The following is a 21347-nucleotide window of genomic DNA, read 5'->3' as shown; positions in this document are numbered from 1 at the left end:
GTTCAGATGATTGGGTGCCACTTGCGTCATACATCTGTATGCAAGATTTCCACCCTCCTTGATTGACAGAGACAGCTGACAGTTGTCATACTGTGTAATAGGCAGACATCTATTCAGACAATCACACAGGAATTCCAAACTGCACCAGGATCGACCGCAAATACTAACCCAGTTAGGCGGGAGGTGAGAAAACTTAGATTTCATGGTTGAGCGGCTGCTCATAAGCTACACATGCCAAACGACACCTTGCTTGTGTAAGGAGCATAAACACTGGATGACTGAACAGTGGAAAAATGTTGTGTGGAGTGACAAATCACTGTACACAATGTGGCAACCCGGTGGCTGGGTATGGATATGGCGGATGCCCAATGAACGGCATCTGTCAGCATGTGTAGTGCCAAAAGTAAAATTCGGAGGTGGTGGTGTTATGGTGTGGTCTTGTTTTTCATTGAGGGGACTTGCACACCTTGTTGTTTTGCATGGCACTATCACAGCACAGGCCTACACTGATGTCTTAAGCACCTTCTTGCTTCCCACTGTTGAAGAGCAATTCGGGGATGGTGATTGCATCTTTCTACACAATCGAGCACTTGTTCATAATGCATGGCCTGTTATTGAGGGGTTACATGACAATAACATCCCTGTGGCCTACACGGAGTCCTGACTTGAATCCTATATCACACCTTTTGGATGTTTTGGAACACCAACTTTGTGCCAGGTCTCACCGACTGACATCGATACCTCTCCTCAGTGCAGGACTCCGTGAAGAATGGGCTGCCAATCCCCAAGAAACCTTCCAGCACCTTCCTGAACGTATGCTTGCGAGAGTGAAAGCTGTCATCAAGGCTAAGATTGGGCCCAGCATACTGAATTCCAGCATTACAGATGGAGGGCGCCACAAACTTGTAAGACATTTTCAGCCACGTGTCCGGATACGTTTGATCACATAGTGTAATTGGCCAAAGAATGCAAGGTTACGTTGAGCGATAAGTGGCTAGCAAGTTGTAGTGTAATGACTGGGCCAGGCAGGTAAAGAAGAGCCATCCAGAGGTCTGGAGGCCCACAGCGAGCTGAGTGAGTAGGTGTATACATATCTAGTGCCCAGTAAGTGGAAGCTGCCTGGGTTTTCCCACAGGGAGAAGGGAGGGGGATGAAGAGAGGAGTAAAACTCTGCCACCATGGATGCTGTACAGCATGGTGAGATTCTGACTATGTCAGAAACTGAAGCTCATATATTCACTGAGATCACTTCCAGTAAGGCTACAGAAAATGTGATGACGTAAAGAGGTGAATCTAATAAAAATTACTACCAAACTTGTGTAAGAAATAGCATGAAAGTTATTTATGTTTGTCTCTAAAATTGTTTAAAACAAAAGCAGCAAATAAAACAGACATATTAAATATACATGTTATACACTGTTGCATCCTTATTGAAATCAGCTGCAAAATTAGCATATTTGACATTCTGACAAACAGACCAACAACTTCTTATAAATAAAACATTATATTGTTATTACTGAGAGCCAGCACAAAGAATTCTTCACAGTTACATGGAAAGATTAGACTGTACCTGATTTTTTTGTTTTAGTGTTGTAATTGTTTCTTAATAAGACATTTGGTGATTAATGTTTGTAAGGAAGTCACTTGAACAATGGTGTGAAACTGGCAAGAAAGAATAAAGTAGAACACTTTACTTGTGATTGCCATTCCGGTAGTGCTATGTATGAAATGTTGATTATATGACAATATTTGACTGTGATGAAATGATATTCATATGCAACTGTTCAAATGTATATAATCTATGTATTTGGAATACTTAACATTTACAAAAAACATAAGTACAAGAGAATGATGGTCAGGCACACAGATACTCTTTGGACCACTGTACTTAGTCATGCGACAGAGTTGAGAAGGAGCAAGCAGAATATGTTTGTGGTCACTTTTGTCACTGTATTTGGTGGGAGCTGCATGTGTTAAGTGATAGTGTGATGTGCATATAGTTTTGGATTTCATCATTTCAGCACAACACTTCACAACTTGTGATTGTGTACTCACTTTGCGCTAGTATAGACTTTTGACACTGAACTTTGCTTTTGGTGAATTAGTGACACAAATACTCTTGAGTGAAGTCTTAGATGTGGGAACCGGTTCAGATTAATGATCTGGTGTACTGTATAATGCCATTGGCTCAAATTAAATGTTGCTTGTTTGCACTTTGCTTGCCTTCATAGTGCTGCTATTTTAGGACATGTATTTGGCTTCACTGTGTACAAAATTAGCCTTTGTTATGTTACCATTCTATATAACATGTTTTCTTGCACTAAATAAGAATGAGATTGAATCCTAATACTGTTGTCAGGGTACACATTTGTCCTAATAGACTATTCCTATATAACCTTGTTTCATATTTCACAATTGTTCGTGCTTTGGAATTTATTTATTAACTGTTCCTTGGCTGGGCTTCAGTATTAAAAATTTAATTGTGGCACTATACAACAGTCCACACTTAGACCCTGAGGTCAGCAGTCAAGCCACTATAGTGATATACGGCTGTGTGTTGGCCTTCTGCTGGTTAGGCAGAAGCAAATTGGTTTCATCTGACAATTAATTCCATATAATCCCCATAATAAATGTTCAGTCTTCAGTAGAGTGTGCACTTATTTGAAACTTCCTGACAGTTTAAAATTGTATGTCAAACTGGGACTCGAACCTGGGACCTTTGTATTTTACTGATAAATGCTCATTTAACTGAGCTGTACATGCACAACCCTTGACAAGCCCCACAGCTGTACTTCTTCCAATACATCATTCCTATCTTCCAAACTTCACAATAGTTCTCCTTCATATCTCATGGGACTAGCACTCCTGGGCGTATTTTGCTTCATTTATATGTTACCATAAACCACCCAGTACTTTGCAATGTTTTGATTTTGGAGCAATAATGACCTGGTTTGTGTAGCCTCTCCCTCAGCAGCACCACTCTCGAACACCAAGAAGCCAGAAGTCTAAACAAGACCGCAGCTGTATTTGCTCAAAATTTCACATGACAGCACCATTTAATTTGTATTAACACACACACATTTATTCTTGGTAAAGTTTGATTTTTAAGAATAGTGACCAGTTTGAGAACTAGGAAAATTTATTTAGCACATTGAACCAGATCAACAACTACAGTACCTAACACAGTGAAGTGTCAAAGTTAATTATTTAAATGTGCCAAAAAATACAGTTCACATTTATACAAAAAAGTTATAGTTCACAGTCAGTATTGTTTTGTAACAATTTATCAAAGAATGCAATGTAGTAGTTCCATTAACTCAGCCCGTAATGCGAATCTCCATATTCAACAATCACTCATTTCAGTGCCAGTACTGTTTCATATCACTTGATATTCACAACACAGTTTAGTTAAAATGTTCGTTAATTTAAGTTACATAAATCACTCAAAAGTCTTTAAACATTAATGTTCTTGAGTTTTGTGGATGTTGGCATGTGTATTTTCATGTACGGACCGTGTGTGGCTGGTGCGAGCCGACACTGATAGTACACCTGACACAGGTCTTACTTGTGGGCCTTTGAACTGCAAACTGGCAGTTTTGTGACTGAGATGGTCTTATAAAGACTGGCACAGGGATAAATTGTTATTTTGAAAACTACATAATGCTTTAAAAAATGGCTGTTTTGGGTGAACTACCAGAATAAAATGATTTTGCAGACAACCTTGGAGGTAGGGGAGCCACAGCTATGAGTAGTCATTTTGGGTATTAATAATTGCTTCAGCTGTATTTAGTCCTTTATTATAGTGGGTCCCACCCACTATACTGGAATCCAGCTGTTTTATTTTATGACATACCACCTTTTAACGGTGTTTTGTTCTGACAAATAACGAATGTTGTGCAAAAAGGTTGCAAGCTTTTCTGCTCTAATGTTTTAGTCTTATATTCAGCTGAAGATATGGCTTTTAGTGACACAAAACCAGTAGTAATCCAATAATAAAGGACTAAATACAACTGAAGCAGTTATTAATACCCAAGAATGTGATTTTGGCTTATAGAAAATGTTGCTGGTAAGAAATTTAGAAAAATGCAGGGACACTACTATTCTTAAGCAATGTGAGTCCTGTTGCTTACATGTGTGAGCACCATATTGCAAATCATAGTAAATTACATGAAATTATTAATTAGTGAGTTAATTAATCATTTATGTATGTAACTTTGAATAGAAAAAATAAAGCAACAAAAGTAAGTAGTCAAAGTTTGGATAGTTATGAAAAACACTGGAAAACTGTCAATGGCTCTGAACTTCAAGTTAAATTATTTTTGAAAACAATTAGTTTTAGCTAATTTAAAATATACTGTGTAATCAAAAGTACCTGAACACCCCCAAGAACATATGTTTTTGCTGCCACCTACTACCAGGTACTCCATATCAGCAACCTCAGTAGTCATTAGACATCGTGAGAGAGCAGAATGGGGCGCTCTGCGGAACTCACGGACTTCAAATGTGGTCATGTGATTGGGTGTCACTTGTGTCATACATTTGTACACAAGGTTTCCCTAGGACCACTGTTTCTGATGTGATAGTGAAGTGGAAACATGAAGGGACACATCAGCACAAAAGAATAGGCCGACCTCGTCTGTTGACCAACAGAGACCGCTGACAGTTGAAGAGGGTCGTAATGTGTAAAAGGCACACATCTATTCAGACCATCACACAGGAATTCCAAACTGCATCAGGATTGACTGCAATTACTATGATAGTTAGGTGGGAGGTGAGAAAATTTGGATTTCTTGGCCGAGTGGCTGCTCATAAGCCACACATCATGCATGTCAATGCCAAACGATGCCTCGTGTGGTGTAAGGAGCATAAACATTGGACAATTGAACAGTGGAAAAATGTTGTGTGGAGTGACAAATCACCGTACACATTGTGGCGATCCGATGGCTGGGTACGGGTATGACAAATGCCCGGTGAACGTCATCTGCTAGCATGTGTAGAGCCAAAAGTAAAATTCAGAGGCAGTGATGTTATGGTGTGGTCGTGTTTTTCATGGAGGGGGCTTGCACCCCTTGTTGTTTGGTATGGCACTATCATAGCACAGGTCTACATTGATGTTTTAAGCACCTTCTTGCTACCCACTGTTGAAGAGCATTGCGAGAATGACGATTGCATCTTTCAAAATGATCGAGCCCCTGTTCAAAATACGTGGCCTGTGGTATAGGGGTTACATGACACTAACATCCCTGTAATGGACTGGCCTGCACAGAGTCCTGACTTGAATCCTATAGAACACCTTTTGGACGTTTTGGAACACCGACTTCGTGCCAGGCCTCACCGCCCAACACCGATACCTCTCCTCAGTGCAGCACTCCATGAAGAATGGGCTGCCATTCCCCAAGAAACCTTTCAGCACCTGACTGAACATATGCCTGCAAGAGTGGAAGCTGTCATCAAGTCTTAGGGTGGGCCAACACCATACTGAATTCCAGCATTACCAATGGAGGACACCATGAACTTGTAAGTCATTTTCATCCAGGTGTCCGGATACTTTTGATTACATAGTGTATGTTACTGGAAAGTCAGAATGCAGTTATGCTGATTAGCTCACTGAGTTTTACTAGTTTTGAATTATAGTGCTAACTTTGATTAACTGTAACTTTTAATTATGAATGCCCTAATGAAAGTTAATTACACCCATGTAAACAGAACAATCAAAATAATATTGTGAATGATAAATTCAAGTGAATTAAGTCTAAATAAGATCTTGAGATTTTCATGTTACGTGTATGAAGCCACAAAAAATTAGTTGTTTTGGGGATTAGCAAAAACATAATGATACCCACCTGCTATGTCACAATTTCTAAAAAGCATTCGAGTCAGTGCCACACTAACATTCATTGACAAAAGTATGATTATATATTCTACCAAATTAAATTTGTGATTGGTTTGGGGATTTCTTGATAGACAGGACACGTCATGTTATCTCATCCAACTTCTTGGAAATGATGCAGTTATCTTTAATGAAGTACTGTTTGTAAAAAGCTGCACAAATATTCAGTTAGGTGCTGATAAGATTTTGTAGGTTCAGTTAGAAGTTAGGCAGGTGGAAGACTAAAACTGATTGGCAGAATACTAGGAAAATGTATTTAGTCTACAAAGGAGACTGTTTACAAATCACTTGTGTCCTCCATCAAATGGGACTAACTGGGGATGTTGAAAATATACTAATAAGGGCAGCACAAATGGTCACAGGTTTATTTGACTCATGAGAGAGCATCACAGCTATGTTGAAAATCCTTAATTGGCTAATTCCCTAAGATAATTGCAAATTGCTACTTACATAATTTCAACAACTACAATTAAATGAGAGATCTAGAGATATCCTTCAGCCCCCAACATGTCACTCTTTTAGGGATCATGAGAAGAAAATTAGACTAATTATGGCATGCCTGGGGTATTTTAGCAGTCATTCTTTGCGCAGTCCATATGCGATTGCAACAGCAACAAGCTCTAACATGTGATACCGTGCTGGTTACCATCTGCCACACAATTCACAGTGGTCTGCAGAATATGTATGTTGATGTAGATATTTAGCTATGATCACTCAGATTATGTTGTATTGATTATATGCAGCTAAACCTAAGATGTCTTTTTATTGGGTTAAAAATATTAAATATGGACTCATGCAAGGTTATGTTCTTGACTTTCATAATTGATTTGCTGGGGAAATTGAAAGACTCTAAAAAACTGTGATGGTGGCTGATGACACAGTTATATTGATAAAAGGCTCAAATTTACAACTAGGAAAATATTTGTTGTTTGTTAACTTATTGGCTTTTGGTTTCATGGCCATACAGCCACCCAAGATTATATGTATTAGTAACACCTGTCAGTTTTGACAGTTACCTATGTACATTTCTAGCAAAATGAGTATAATTTTTATATAATTGGGTATATATAGACTATGTTTATCTATGTAAAGATTTATATTAAAATCAGTTACAACAAAAGGAGTATTATTTTTAAATAAGTCAAGGTATACAAACACACTTCAATTTATGTGTCCAATTTCTCATCTGATGTATTGAGTAATTGTGGTCCATCCTCCATGTCATGCAATTTTTGGTTGCTGTTCTGCCCACTTGGAGTGGCCACTCTCTCATATGGTCTTGTGTTGCCAGTCTCTTCCTCCTCCTCCTCCTGCCATACTCACAGGACCTAGATTTTGACATGACTGATTATATGGATATTCCCAGTTCCTTGAGAAATGTGTATATGAGTGTATACACACTGACGTCTGTTGTTCTCAAATGAGGGGTAACACGTTTGGGACCTGTGTACTGCATAGCACTCAGTTGATTTAGTGCCCCACCTGTCCTGTCTATTCAGGACATCCTAACATTATATGGTTCATTCCTTCTTCCCCACAAGTACAAAAAGGGTTGTCATTCAGTCCCAGGTGACATAAATGTTTGTGGGAAGCACAAAATTCAGACAGTGCTTGAGAATGCATATATTATTCTTTGACTGACCAGCCAGGTTTTCCTTATTATGTTTACTCATATTTCTTGTTTGACACATCTCAGTTTACTGTTTGGCTGTCAAGCTACATTTGGATTAATCAAGTGAATAAATATTGTTAACTCAAGTCCATGCATGTGTGTCTCTCTATATGAGTATATACTGCTCAAATGATGGGAGCTACCTATAAATGGTGCCCCAAAATTACAAGAAAAAGAAGAGACTCTCAAGCAATTAAGAGTGAAACAATGACTTTGTGCTGCGATGTTAAACCCAGATAGAAGGACAGCTTTTACACCTACAACAGGACCTTCAGAAGCAGATTATGGATCTGCAAAATCAAATTCCAGCATGAGACAATATGAGGCTATACCAGCAAACGTTGAATACAACAGAAAGTTTGCTGGCTGAGCCTAACCTGGTTTCCACTCAGAAAATGAAAACACAAAAACCAAAGCTCCTGCTGAAGAAGCCTGAACTTATACAAAATATTGTCTAGTGATTATACAAAGTTTGCTGTGACAGTTAACAGCTTAGACGCCCAAGCGATCAATTTTGTGTTGACGATATTTTGAAACCAGTCTCACAACAACCAGTCTCTCCATTTGTAGGATAATGTGGTCAGACAGATGTCCAAATCATTGGAACAAGTGCATCAGTTCAGTTGTATTGGCAATATAACATCATCTGAATTAATGTGACATCTGGGAAGCACTGTGGAAGAGGATGCAATATCAGATGAAACACTACTGCACATATGGCTAATGCAACTATCTTTTCCATAGAAAACTACAATAGTGACATTAATTCTTAGCAAGCATCAACACTGGGGCCCCAGCTGTATGGCACTACCAACAGATGCACACCAACAAGCAGCTCCAAAGTTTGAAATACCACATGGATTCAATTCAAACGTGATTATTGTCACTGGAAATGAATAAGTGGACCCACACAAGGAAAGCTAAAGAAGAAGGGTGTCCATCTGGCCAGCAGAATCAAGCAGACAGCCAGATGGTACAAAGAGCACAAAATCACCAGGTGTGTCGGTACCACAAGCATTTTGATGATCAGGCCATGAGATGCACACCTCCCTGTTCATTTCCAAATGGCCCCAGTGGGCTGCAGTAGGTGCAGCAGGCCAAGTAGTTCCATAAAGCTCCAAAGTGTAGATGAGAGAGTTGCTACTGTTTCCACAAACACTGGTGGAGAGATAATCAGAAGTAGTCCAAGACCCAGCCCAGTTGTTCATGACAAATTGAGCATGTCTACACGTACAGTGTGCCTGCTCCCATTGTCATGCCGTTTCCATGTGAAAGACAGGAAGGCAGATCAGTGCTACCTTATCCATTTGAGCTCTGATATAAGTGTGCTGCAATTCAGACAAAGTAAGACTGCACTGGTGAGTGTGAAATGACAATGGACCTGGGCTTCACTGAAAAGTTCAACTGGAGGTTCCTACTGACAGGTGTTAACAAACCAATGTTAGGTGCAGACTTCATATGCCACTAACAACTGGAAATAAAGCAAAGTATGGCACAAATTGGAGAGTGGAGTGCTAATGGATGCTATAGGCAGAAGTGCAAAAAAGGCCATTACCTTACCAGTAGCTGGTTATTCCAGAAGCTACACAACAGGTTGTCGGTCAGTTACAGAAAGTGCTGCATGCCATGGTGCATCAGATTAAGACAACCATTGGCCACCTGGTCTCTCAATGGCCAAGGAGACTAGATTACTGTGCTCTTCTGGTTGCTGAAGAAGATATTCCCAAGACTACTGTGATAATGCCTTTTGATCTCTTTGAACATCTACGCATGCTGTTTGGTTTGAAATTTGCAACTCAGTTGTGGCAGAGGTTTGTAGATGAAGTACTAAGGGGCTTGGATTTAGACTTCATCTGCATTGACAGTATTTTAATAGACAGCTGAATTACATGAGCAATAATTTAAGACAGTGTTCGTCAGGGTAAATAACTCATGTCTGGTGATAAATGACCCGAAATGTGTTCTGCATCAAAAACAGGTGATATTTCTCAGTCATAAAGTCTCAACTGCCAGTCTCTGTCTTCTCAGACAGAAGATAAAGGCCATTAAGAACATTCCTCAGCCAACAGATTATCAGCAATTAAAAAGGTTCCTTAGGACTGTCAACTTTTTCCGGCATCACCTACCCAGAGCAGCAGAGATGCCTTGGACACTGACAGACCCGCTGGCAGATAACAATGCTATGGGCAGACATCCCCCACCATGGACACATAAAATGCAGCATATCTTTGAAAAGTTAAGGGCTAATGCACAGAAAGCAATCCTCTTATTCCACCCACTCCAAAATGCACCGTTAGCAATAATGGTGGATGCCAGCCAACAGGCTTTACGGGCAGCTCTCCATCAATACGTCAAGAATAGTTTGAAACTTGTGGGGTTTTCCTCCTGAAAACTGATGGAGGCCCATCTAATTTGAGTGCACAAAATCAATGAAAACTTGTGCCTAGGCTGGGATTTGAACATAGGTCTCCTGCTCACTAGGAAGATGCACCAACCACTATGCCACCCTGGCACAGTGGCTTTTCACACCTGCACAGACTACACTAGCATGATTCCCTGTTCCATCAAAATTCCCATTCATGCCTCAGGTTACTGTTATTCCCCTTAAATTTGAACAGTATTGCAGAGTTTATTTGGAATACGAGTGGGCTGAAGCATGAATGGGGATTTGATTTGAAGGAGGCGGCATGCTAGGTTAGTCTGTCCAGTTGTGCCAAGGTGATGTAGTGGTTAGCACATCTGCCTAGCAAGCAGGAGAGCTGCTTTTGAATCCTACCCATTGTACAAATTTTCATTTGTCTCTTCAGTCTATATATACAGGGTGTTACAAAAAGGTACGGCGAAACTTTCATGAAACATTCCTCACACACAAAGAAAGAAAATATGTTATGTGGACATGTGTCCGGAAATGCTTACCTTCCATGTTAGAGCTCATTTTATTACTTCTCTTCAAATCACATTAATCATGGAATCGAAACACACAGAAATAGAATGTACCAGCATGACTTCAAACACTTTGTTACAGGAAATGTTCAAAATGTCCTCCGTTAGCAAGGATACATGCATCCACCCTCCGTCACATGGAATCCCTGATGCGCTGATGCAGCCCTGGATAATGGCGTATTGTATCACAGCCGTCCACAATATGATCAGGAAGTCTCTACATTAGGTACCGGGGTTGCATAGACAAGAGCTTTCAAATGCCCCCCTAAAAGAAAGTCAAGGGGGCTGAGGTCAGGAGAGCGTGGAGGCCATGGAATTGGTCCGCCTCTACCAATCCATCAGTCACCGAATCTGTTGTTGAGAAGTGTACGAACACTTCGACTGAAATGTGCAGGAGCTCCATCGTGCATGAACCACATGTTGTGTCATACTTGTAAAGGCACATGTTCTAGCATCACAGGTAGAGTATACCGTATTAAATCATAACGTGCTCCATTGAGCGTAGGTGGAAGAACGAAACTAAAATGAGCTCTAACATGGAAATTAAGCATTTCCAGACACATGTCCACATAACATCTTTTCTTTATTTGTGTGTGAGGAATGTTTCCTGAAAGTTTGGCCGTACTTTTTTGTAACACCCTGTATACTTCATAGATGTTTGAGACTTTAAAATGTCTCTGGAACCATATAGCTTCATTTGAAAGTCTTATAAATGTGGGTACCTATATGGTAAATAATGTTCCACCTGCACCGGCTCAAGTAGTGAAAGTTTAATTGCAACCACATTGTATACTGAATTATTTTACATGTTCCTTACTGGGGTACTTTGGAGTGAGAGAATGTTTAGCATCATTTTACTTATTTTTTATTTTTGTTTAATTTATCCACCCACAGACAATAAATATTGTATGTATGTTATCAATAAGTACATAACTGAAATCACTTCAGGACATACAAATATATACATAAAATAGCACAAACAAAATAATACAAAGTCATACAACACATAATAAAACACATTTGTACACAAATATGCTTGGAGTCTACATAAGGTTTGATTGGTTAGGGAGGACATAGGTAAAGGCTTATAAAAGACAGACTACGAATTTACATTCATAGTCTATCTTTTATAAGCCTTTACCTACGTCCTCCCCAACCAATCAAACCTTATGTAGGCTACAATGATTCAGTGAAGATTTAACATGAGACAACACCTGTCTGTTAGATAATAATCAAATAAGAACAAAGAATGTTGGGGTATCCAAATACAAAATCTTTAAACTCATATAGAAAATATAAGAGTGATAGTTAATATATATTAAAATATATCACTAATAACACCCATCCAGTGGTACTAGCATAAGAAGAACAACATGAAATAAGGGTGTCTAATGACTTAAATGAAGACCACCAAATACATTGTAGCAAGGGAAAAAAACACAAGACTAGCAGACAGGTCAGTATCTGGCATATAATATACATATTTTTTAAGTCAGTGACCTATTTTAAGGGAAAACATTAGCAAAATATGACTGGAAATTTTTGCATAATTTCTATATCTTTAGTCACTTTTTATTTGTCTATTAACATGACACATTTCAGCAGCAAGTTTCCAGTGTCAGATTACAACTGTGTGTACATTACATTCATCTGAAGAATGATGAGGATCGTTCGCTGGGTGTGACAATGGGATCATTGACTGTTTCAATAAAAGTTAGTGAACATAGTGCTCAGTTCTTCTTTTTCACCTTTGGTCTTTCCCATTTTCTCCTCCACCCCACACCCCCTTTTCTTCTCCCTCGTCCTCCCTTTTTGTTTCTTTTAATATTTTATGTGGTCTTCTATATTTACCAGAGACATTGGTCTAGGTGTTTTACATATCTTACTTTTAAATACATTAAAAATAGTTTATTTTTTATTTAGTCTAAGGTTTTTTTATAGGCTGAATTGTGAAAGGCATAGGTTTTGAAAGTAATTTTATCTTTTATATTTCAGATGTTTTAAAGTTTTTTACCGGATATTATTATAAATTATGAGAAAGACTTTCTCGCATCTACTTTCCTTCAGGAGCCAAAATGTGTAACACTGTCAATAGAGACATGTCAAGTAAAAGAGAGACGCTACCTAGCTTTTAGTACTAATAGTTTGTTTAATGGGGAAGGAGAGAAGGATATTAGGGAAGCTTAGAAAGGAAGGGCAAGTCACTCACACTCCAGGATGAGGGCAGCCCACACAACTCTCATCCTCACTGCAGGTGGGCCTTACTGACTTCACTTCCATGGCACCGCAGGTGAGGTGAATATTCATTGAGCAAATGTGAGCCATAAAAATATTACATTCAGTAAATAACTATGCATCTAGTACAAATCTCTTTAGATATCTTCAAATTTAGCAATTCAGTACATAGATTCCTTAATGTCATTTGTTATTAATGAAAACTACATTAATTTTAAATGAACAGTGGTTTCCGCACCTACAAGACGTGGCAGAATAATGCTTTCCTTGTAGACCTTGGCTTCTTTTTGGGGATTTGGAGCTAGCAGCAGATATAAAGAAGAAATTGTAAATCCTCACAAATTTCAAAGTAAATCACTAACATATCTTATTATCTACTCTTTATTGAAGCCATCTGCTCATATAGTGTCAAGAAATGAATTTTCCTGTCAGCTGTGCATTACGCAGCAATGTTCACAGTAAATAGCTATCTGTTATTATTGTAGGTAATTGCCATTCTTGATAAATAACAATGAAATCTTACAAGAAAAATAAGAAAGTAGTATCAGATTAAAAACACCTGACCAGTATCACAGTTTAACGATAGTCAAATATAACTCAGTGTCTAGCACCTGGGATATACAGGGCATCAGAGTTTATAGTACCACTGTGTGATAGCAATAATGAAATCCTACGGGTACCGTAGTTGTTCAACGTAATCTGCCTGACTGTTGAATTGTTCAATTAGATCTGCTCACTGATGTCCTGTAATTTCTTTATCCATCTACAGACAACAAATATTGTATGAATGATCTCCAAATGTACATGTTAATTTTATGTGACATAATTACAAAGAAAGAGAATATGTCCTCCACTGCATATAAAAGTATAAAAGGACTGCTTTTTGCAGTATGTATCAGTCCAGGCAAACTTGGCAAAGAGTATTCTCACCTGAAGATGGAGGCCAGTTGGACCATGGAAGTATTGTGTTCTGTTGTTGCTTAATATAAACATTGCCTGTAACCATTCTGCAACTGCCTCCACAGCCGAATGGTTACAATCACCGCCTTTGGTGCAGGAAGACCTGGGGTTTATTTATAGTACATACTCAGATTTTTTCCGAGGTAGAAAGGCATAGAAGAGGGGGGGCAGGAGGGGGAGGTGTCCACTCAGCTCTTCTGAGGCCAAATCATGAACTGCTTGAATAATGAATCAGAGTGTCATCATCAGGATTCATTTACTGGCAATAAAAGCTGGAGGAATTAGTGAAATGCTGATCACACGTCCCACAGTCATGGACTACTCCTCATACTGACTTGCATACAGCAGTCAGTCAGAGGAGTCCTATGGCCTAAACCTAATATTGCTGTTTACTTCCCTTTATAAACATTGCCTGGAAAATGCTATTGGTCAGCATAAACACTTACCATTACAAGCATTGTTTCAGGAGATTTTTTAAAATTCTGCATTACATTTATTTTTGTCGTGCAGTTTTCTATTGTAGAATGGTTGGCTGTTGTACAGTTTTACATCACTATGGCACACATACCTTTCTGTGTTAATTATTTTTGTTCACACTTTAAGGTGGGCTGTCATATGTAAAATGTTTTTTTGTGTGTTTAGAGAGAGAGAAGATATTGTTAGCCCTTTTATCTTTCTGAATATGGGATGCAACATTTCTGTGGAACACCATGTGTTGTGAGTTATTATTTGGATAATTCTCTCTTTTGCAAAAAAAAGAAACAGTACATTATCTTTCTACCTTCTGAAGCACAAACGTTTGTGATAATTCTAGGAGGAGAAGAGAATGAATTGAGTTTCTATGCAAGTTTTATTATGTGGTTATTAAAATTTAAGTTTTCATTAACATGCATCTCCAGCAATTTTGTAGATGGTTCTGTCTATGGCTTTGTCACCCAACACCATATCTACCTTCACACTGTAACTTATTCCCCCAAACTGTTTTGTTTACATTTAATGCAACCTGTTATTATCAAATCAAGAGTTGACATACTTGAGGACTTCATTGATAGTTGTATGTAATAATTACTGTGGCACATTCATCATCACACTAGGGTCAACCACAAATAGAATGGTATTGGCTGCACTATCTGGGATTTGTGTCGCATTTATATAGTTGAGAAATAATATGGGATCTAGAATACTACCTTTGGTATTCCTATTTCCAAGGTGCTCCTCACTCCACCCCCACAAAATAGGAAAAAACTGGTTTTGTGAGTGCAGTAAGTTGACATCATTCCTATAATTTGTTTTTGCATATTTTGCTTTGTTGCTATGCTTCAAACCACTTTTTACCATACAGTTGAACACCTAGAGCTTCCAGTTTTTCTAAGAGGTTGCCACGACTGTCAGAATTAAATACTTAGAAAGGCCTAAAGTAACTTCTATTAGACTACTGGTTTTTTTCTAAATTTCTAATTATTTGTTTAATGTAGCACATTACTGCCGTTTCTGTGTTTTATCAATCTGTAAACCTTATTGATTACTGTTAAGCAACTTAGCGTCATTTAGATATTTGTTGATTTGGTGCTTCAGAAATTTTTTCTAATGTTTTGAAGAATGCCAGAAAGAGTAATATTGACCAATAGTTTTCCACTTTATTATTGTCACAGCTTTTAAACACTGGCTTCACTATTGATGCTTTCAATCTTTCAGGAAACTTTCCTTCCCCAACAAAAAGTTGGCAATATATGCCAAGGGTCTTGCAGTTTGTGGTGCAATCTTGATCGTGATAGACATCAGCACCTCATCTACTCTGTTGACATTGTAGGTTTCAAGATTGTTATCACTTTTAACACATTGTGTTCATTTGTTGGATTTGAACATTCTTGTTTTTCTTGATTTGTGGATCTTGAGCATAATGAAGTTGTAGCTTTAATTGAAATAGCTGTTTGTATAATTTGGTAAATTTTCTTTTTTAATATTAAGTTTCAGTCCTCACAATCCCCCAAATAGCTTTCTACTTATCAGACTACTTTATTAAGCTGTCATCAGCCATAAATTTTGCCTTAGTGATTACTTTTCAATATACTGCCTTGTAGTTCTTACCGTCTCTCTAAACTGTGGATCTAAGGATGTTTTGATTTTCAAAATTATTCTTTTCAGTGTTATACAAGAATTTTTAATGTCAAATAAAATCCAGGAATTTGCATTTGTGCTAGTATGGGATCTGATTCTTGACATCTTCTTTAGAAAGTTCATTTCAAAATATCTCATGGAAAGTGAAGAGAAGGAATTATACACATCATTGATAGTTTTTTGGGGCACAACACCCATCCAGGACTCACTCCGTAGGATATTTACACAAAGTCAACACAGTTTTCTGTAGAAATGTCTTTTCTATATACATAAAGTGCACTTTTCGCACAGTGGAAAATCCAGAATGGAATAATGAAAATATTATGAATAGGATAGATTGCTACTCACCATATAGCTGAGATGGTGATTTGCATAGGGGCACAACAAAATCACTGTTAACAAGTAAGCTTTCAACCAGAGAGACTTAAGAACTAATCTTTCAGACTACTTTTGTTCCTAAGATTTACACTGGAGTCCCCATATACGATTATACTGGCTCCTTCTGTAAATAAAATGTTAAGCAATGTTTTAAGTGATTAATAAATATTCTGTATCTCCTGTAGATGGTCTGCCTATTGCAATGACTTTTCCTTGTAGCTAATACAACTGCACAGCAGGTGCTTCAAAATGTTTCTCCACACAATGATTTGGCTTCACACCTTTTGTAATTGATTTGGTAAAAATACATATACCTCTATTTTTGGCATTCTTTCTACAATATTAAATTGCCAACTCACAGGGATGGATGTTAATGCCATTTAGTTCAAAATTTCTCCACTAGTGCTCCACAATGTAAATATATTACAAATTTTCACCAGCCATTGTTATCTCAACTGAATGTTCAAGCTTAAAAATACGCTGGTAACTAGGATGAGAACCAATTAGCTATATGTATGTTATGTGGTGACATGTTCTGTCCTGTGTCCTTGTCAGGTTCCAAAAATACATTAGAAGCATAGGTTTTCTGGATCTTACGGACCATTCACAGGACTGCAGTGACTTTTTTGCTGCTGTTCCCATTTCTGTTGTTGATTATCATGATGCTGCTGTCAGATGTTTCTGAAGGCTGGGAAATTGTGTTTTGTATCAGGTACATTATCCATGTTCTTCGGATTCTTCTCTGTGGACTGGTTACATTTGAGGTGTTTCCTTGCTCTGGCAAAATCTCGTGTCTGGCTTGCAGTTTCATAGCTTCACTGACATCAGATTTCACAGTTAATTATCCATATAATGCAAATTCCTTTCCATGCAAGGTATGACCTCTGTGGCATCATACTACATACTTCAGATGTTATTTACTGGTACTAAAATTTCTGTTATAACAGCATTTTTCTCTTAGTCTGTGTAGAAAAACTCAATGTGTATTGTGGAATCCTTTCCCCAATCTGTTTATGTCCATGTGTGTTGCATTTTTAAACTGCCTACAAATATTTTGCATCTCTGTATTCTTTTCTGTGGCGTATGTATGTAGCATAGAATTTCATGCCTGGTTTTATTAGACAAGTCTAAGTCCAGATGTTGTACTCGAAAATTAATTGGCTATATTAGTTGACCACAATATTATTGCACCTCAAAATGGGTGCATTTTGGTTGGCTTATTGTGAGTTTGTATCGTGATAATTCGCGAGGATGCAATGAGGCACTTGCTAATACATGCACAGCTGTCTTGTAATCATTCACCAGTGTGATGTGTTTTCATTAGTCACCATTGTTCTAGTTTACATTTAACATCATTGTGCATTTCTGATAATGACCATGGGAGGCCAAGTGCAATTATATTGTGGTCGGGTAATACTTCACCTTGGGTGTTTGCATACTGCATAACTTTTTCACAAAAATCTGAGTCTGTAGTCTCCCAAGGAAGAAATAAATAATTTTACAAAGTAGAAAACAAAGAGAAAGAAAAAAAATAAGGTCTCATTGTACAACAGAAATTAAAGACTTTCCTAGGACCGATGACCTCACTGTTTGGTCCCCTCCCCAAAATCAAACCAACCAAAGATTTTGTAACTACGAAAAGTTAAAATAATAAAAGAAAATGCTGTATTTTACAGAGAACAAGGGGGTTCCAATTACTGGAGCAAAAGAATGCACATGTCTGTGGTGTATCATTTCCTTCTATACACTCTTTCTGTCATTAAAAGTGAAAATAACATTAAGCTGGGAATCCTGACAAACTTAGTTCACAATTTGAATAATACCAATATGTAATGTTATACTTGGCCATCTTAAGTGAAATGGGCCTGCAACTATCCACAGTCTAATGAAACTTATAATGACAACTACCAACAAAGTTTCACAAATGGTGTAAAATTGTGTAATCCCATTATTATACTAAGCAATTCAAGCCTTGAAATATAAGCTAACCAATTCCTGTGGCTCCAGTAATAAGCATAATTTTGAAACTGATATCCTTTGTAAGCTCAAACAGAAACACCTTACATTTGTTGCAAGATTCACACAGTAGAGTTGTGTTAACTGTTGCAAATTATTTGTAGACCTAGTGAAAATATATTTGAGACTTTAAAAAAAAAAATCTCTTCTAATTTACTGTAAAATGTCCACAACTTCCGTTTCTGTCATTCCAGTGGTAAATGTGATCAAACAAGATCATGTTTATCTCACTGCAAAATTGAATGTATTTTGTCTTAACACATCTTTATTAATGCTCAATTATTATGATCAGTCTAGCTTTATAGTTCCATTGTATGCCCATGTGCAGTACCTACCCAAATTTCAGTATTTTTGAATATTTATATTCTCCTTTGCAATTTCAGATTAACCTTTTAGTTCACAGGAGTTGCTACTTCTTTCAACAGTTTTGCTAGTCAACTTCCACAAAAACAGTGCCATATCAACTGTGAAATTGTAGACAGGTTTACAAAAAAGCCTGTGCAATAGCCAAGGATTTTTGTAAACACCACAGCAATGCACTCATTCAGTGTGACATCAAATCCCACTGAGTATCTCATAAGAATTGTTTGACTGTCATAGGATGAAAGGCAATAATGACAAAACAGTTACCATACACAATTTTTATTTACCATTTCACAACACAAATACTAACAGTCTTATATTGTGGTTTGTTTCTAGTGATGAATAATTATCACAAGACATTCGTGGTAACTTGTATGAAACAGTTTTACACTTTAATAATAATTAAATGCTATCTTTGACATACGTAAAGCTTATCAGACAGAAAAGGGGAATGTTAAATTTCTTGGAGGAAAAACGTAATGACAAAGAAATAACCAATCAATACAACAAATAATTTAGTTTGAACATCAATGATGAAGATTTCACTGCTCCATCTTCTCTCCTCCCTGCTGTTGCTGGTTGGTAACAGCTGGAACACCTGTTTGCTCAATTTGTACTACACGCTCACTGCTCTCTGCTGGAGGGAGAGCCTGAAAAACAAAGAGTCAAATGAGTTCCCAGATATCACTACCATAGGATATTTTCTTTATTGTGATTAGCTTCCAAAGTTACACAGCAATGATGTATGGAATACACTGATTCTACACCTACTGAAATGCTTTGCAACACTTGTTTTAATTTATCACTAGCTGCGCCCAATCATGACCCTCCTTGTGAAGAATGTATGTTTCTTAGCTCAGGGGCAAACAGTTCCATTCCATCTTCCGTTTACCTACAATACAAATGCCCAACTATATGTAGCAGTTTCAGTCCTACAGAGGTTTGCTGAATCCGTGACACTTCCTATAGTTACTGTGCCAGGGACAGTAAGACAGTTACCTTTGACAAATCTTACTTCTCATTGTGCTCATTTAAAGTCTGAAATGCGGTATGATCAGCATGGGTCCCAATAAGGACCACAACACTGTAGATAAAAGTGCTGAAAGTGCACTGTGCCTAGCCTAACTTCTTTTGAGCAAGCTTTTACAAAGCTTATTACTTTGAGAAGAATATTGTTTGCAAATCCCAATGCAGCTTACAAACAATTTTTCCCGTTACAGATTTGTAATCAAGATCAGCCGACTCTCAAAAAGAATTTCTGCACAGTAACCAAATTTTGCTGTTTCTTCTGGGCATAATCTTATTGACTGGTCCTTCAATAATGATGCTCAAATCATTGCTGGTTATCATCATCCCACACCTATATTGTGTGAAGGACATCCTACCAAGTTTTGTAACGTAATATAGGTTCTACAACTACTGGAAGGTCAGTAACATTTTCTGACACGTACCTTCTTTGGTGCCGAGATGGTGAGGACGCCGTCTGATGATAGTTGCGTCTGCACCTGGTCAGTCACGACGTCCTTCGGCAGCAAATAGCGACGCTGCATCTGGCGCGAGATGTATCCGTGCTCATCTTTACGCTCTTCATGTTTTGCCTCGACCACCACACTGTCTCCCACCACTTTTACCGTCAGCTCCTCCGGTTTAAACTGCTGGACGTCTAAATTGACCTGCAACGAAAACGGAACCATAAGTTCGACTAACATAAGCTATTTTTTGTGGTGATCTCCCCATAAACTCCAGAACTAGCAAAATTGCTTTTTTCTTTGACGTTATTAACAGCTAAAAGCAGTATGTGATCTTCACTTACCTTAAATCCATCTTTGTTATTCTGAATAGTAGATACGCCGGAGTTACGAGCTGCCAAATGACGCCATGGTCTGTAGTATCCAGAAAGACTAGGGACGACAGACAGACGAGGGAGAAGCAAATCGTCATGTGTCAGACCCAAGCCAAAATTTTGGTCGAATAATGACATCTGCCTGTCGACATCGTCAAGCAAGTGGCTGATCAGCGGTGTCAAAGCCATCTGCAACAATACATGATTCACTATCACTATGTTTTACAGTTAAACTGTACCAGCTTACTTTTACTATTCACTAAAGTGCTTATAACCATTCGGTGTATGCTTAAGAAATTACGAAGGATATGTCGCGCCGGTAAATTATGTTTATTTCCTCCAACCGCACATTACATGCAGCCTAAAAAATTAGTCATTCACCTCTTGAACAGTCCACTGATGTATTACAGTATCTTATGTTTGGAAAAAAATACTTGACAACGTGACAAAAAGAAACAATACAATATCACAGCAGCGCATTACAGTTACCAGTACTCCCGGTAGTCAACTACACGCAACCTCAAATAAAAACTTCATTAATTAACCGCAGGTCACTACAGCGACGCAGCAAACACAACATTTTATATGCGCACTTACCTTTCACGAACGAAAGTGCTGCTGTAACTTCGAAAGATTCGCTGAGTTTTCGCACTGTCCGTGCACGGCGACAAATTGTGCGCTTCCAGCCCGCGCCAACGATTATATAAGCTCATGCCAGTGCTACCAACATCATAAGGATGAACATGACTAACACGTTTGGAGTGGATCGTAGAGACGTCTGTAACTGTCGCGCGCGTTCTAGATATTTCGAGTATAAAGCAGACTCTGTTATAACCTCCCATGGCTTTCACATTACGGCACAAACGCGTAGCTGCAATTTCGTGTTGTCACTTGCACACGTATTACGGTGTCTGAATTTCGTGTGTGTT

General features: G+C 38.2%; 1 protein-coding gene across 1 annotated transcript; it reads right to left on the bottom strand.

Annotated features, from left to right (window-relative positions):
- Positions 1–19003: 19003 nt before the first annotated feature.
- LOC124544598 (protein lethal(2)essential for life-like) lies at positions 19004–21081 on the bottom strand. The gene is made up of 4 exons (XM_047123191.1): positions 21016–21081; positions 20389–20607; positions 20027–20248; positions 19004–19225 (listed from the first exon to the last, which is right to left on the bottom strand). The coding sequence occupies exons 2-4, from the start codon at positions 20605–20607 to the stop codon at positions 19118–19120; spliced, it is 549 nt and encodes a 182-aa protein (XP_046979147.1). The 5' UTR covers positions 21016–21081; the 3' UTR covers positions 19004–19117.
- Between the last annotated feature and the right edge of the window lie 266 nt (positions 21082–21347).

This window comes from Schistocerca americana, chromosome 8 (genome assembly GCF_021461395.2).
Source record: "Schistocerca americana isolate TAMUIC-IGC-003095 chromosome 8, iqSchAmer2.1, whole genome shotgun sequence".
Classification (NCBI taxonomy): domain Eukaryota; kingdom Metazoa; phylum Arthropoda; class Insecta; order Orthoptera; family Acrididae; genus Schistocerca; species Schistocerca americana.
Note: the sequence above shows the minus strand (reverse complement) of the source record. Positions and strands in the feature narration are given on the sequence as shown.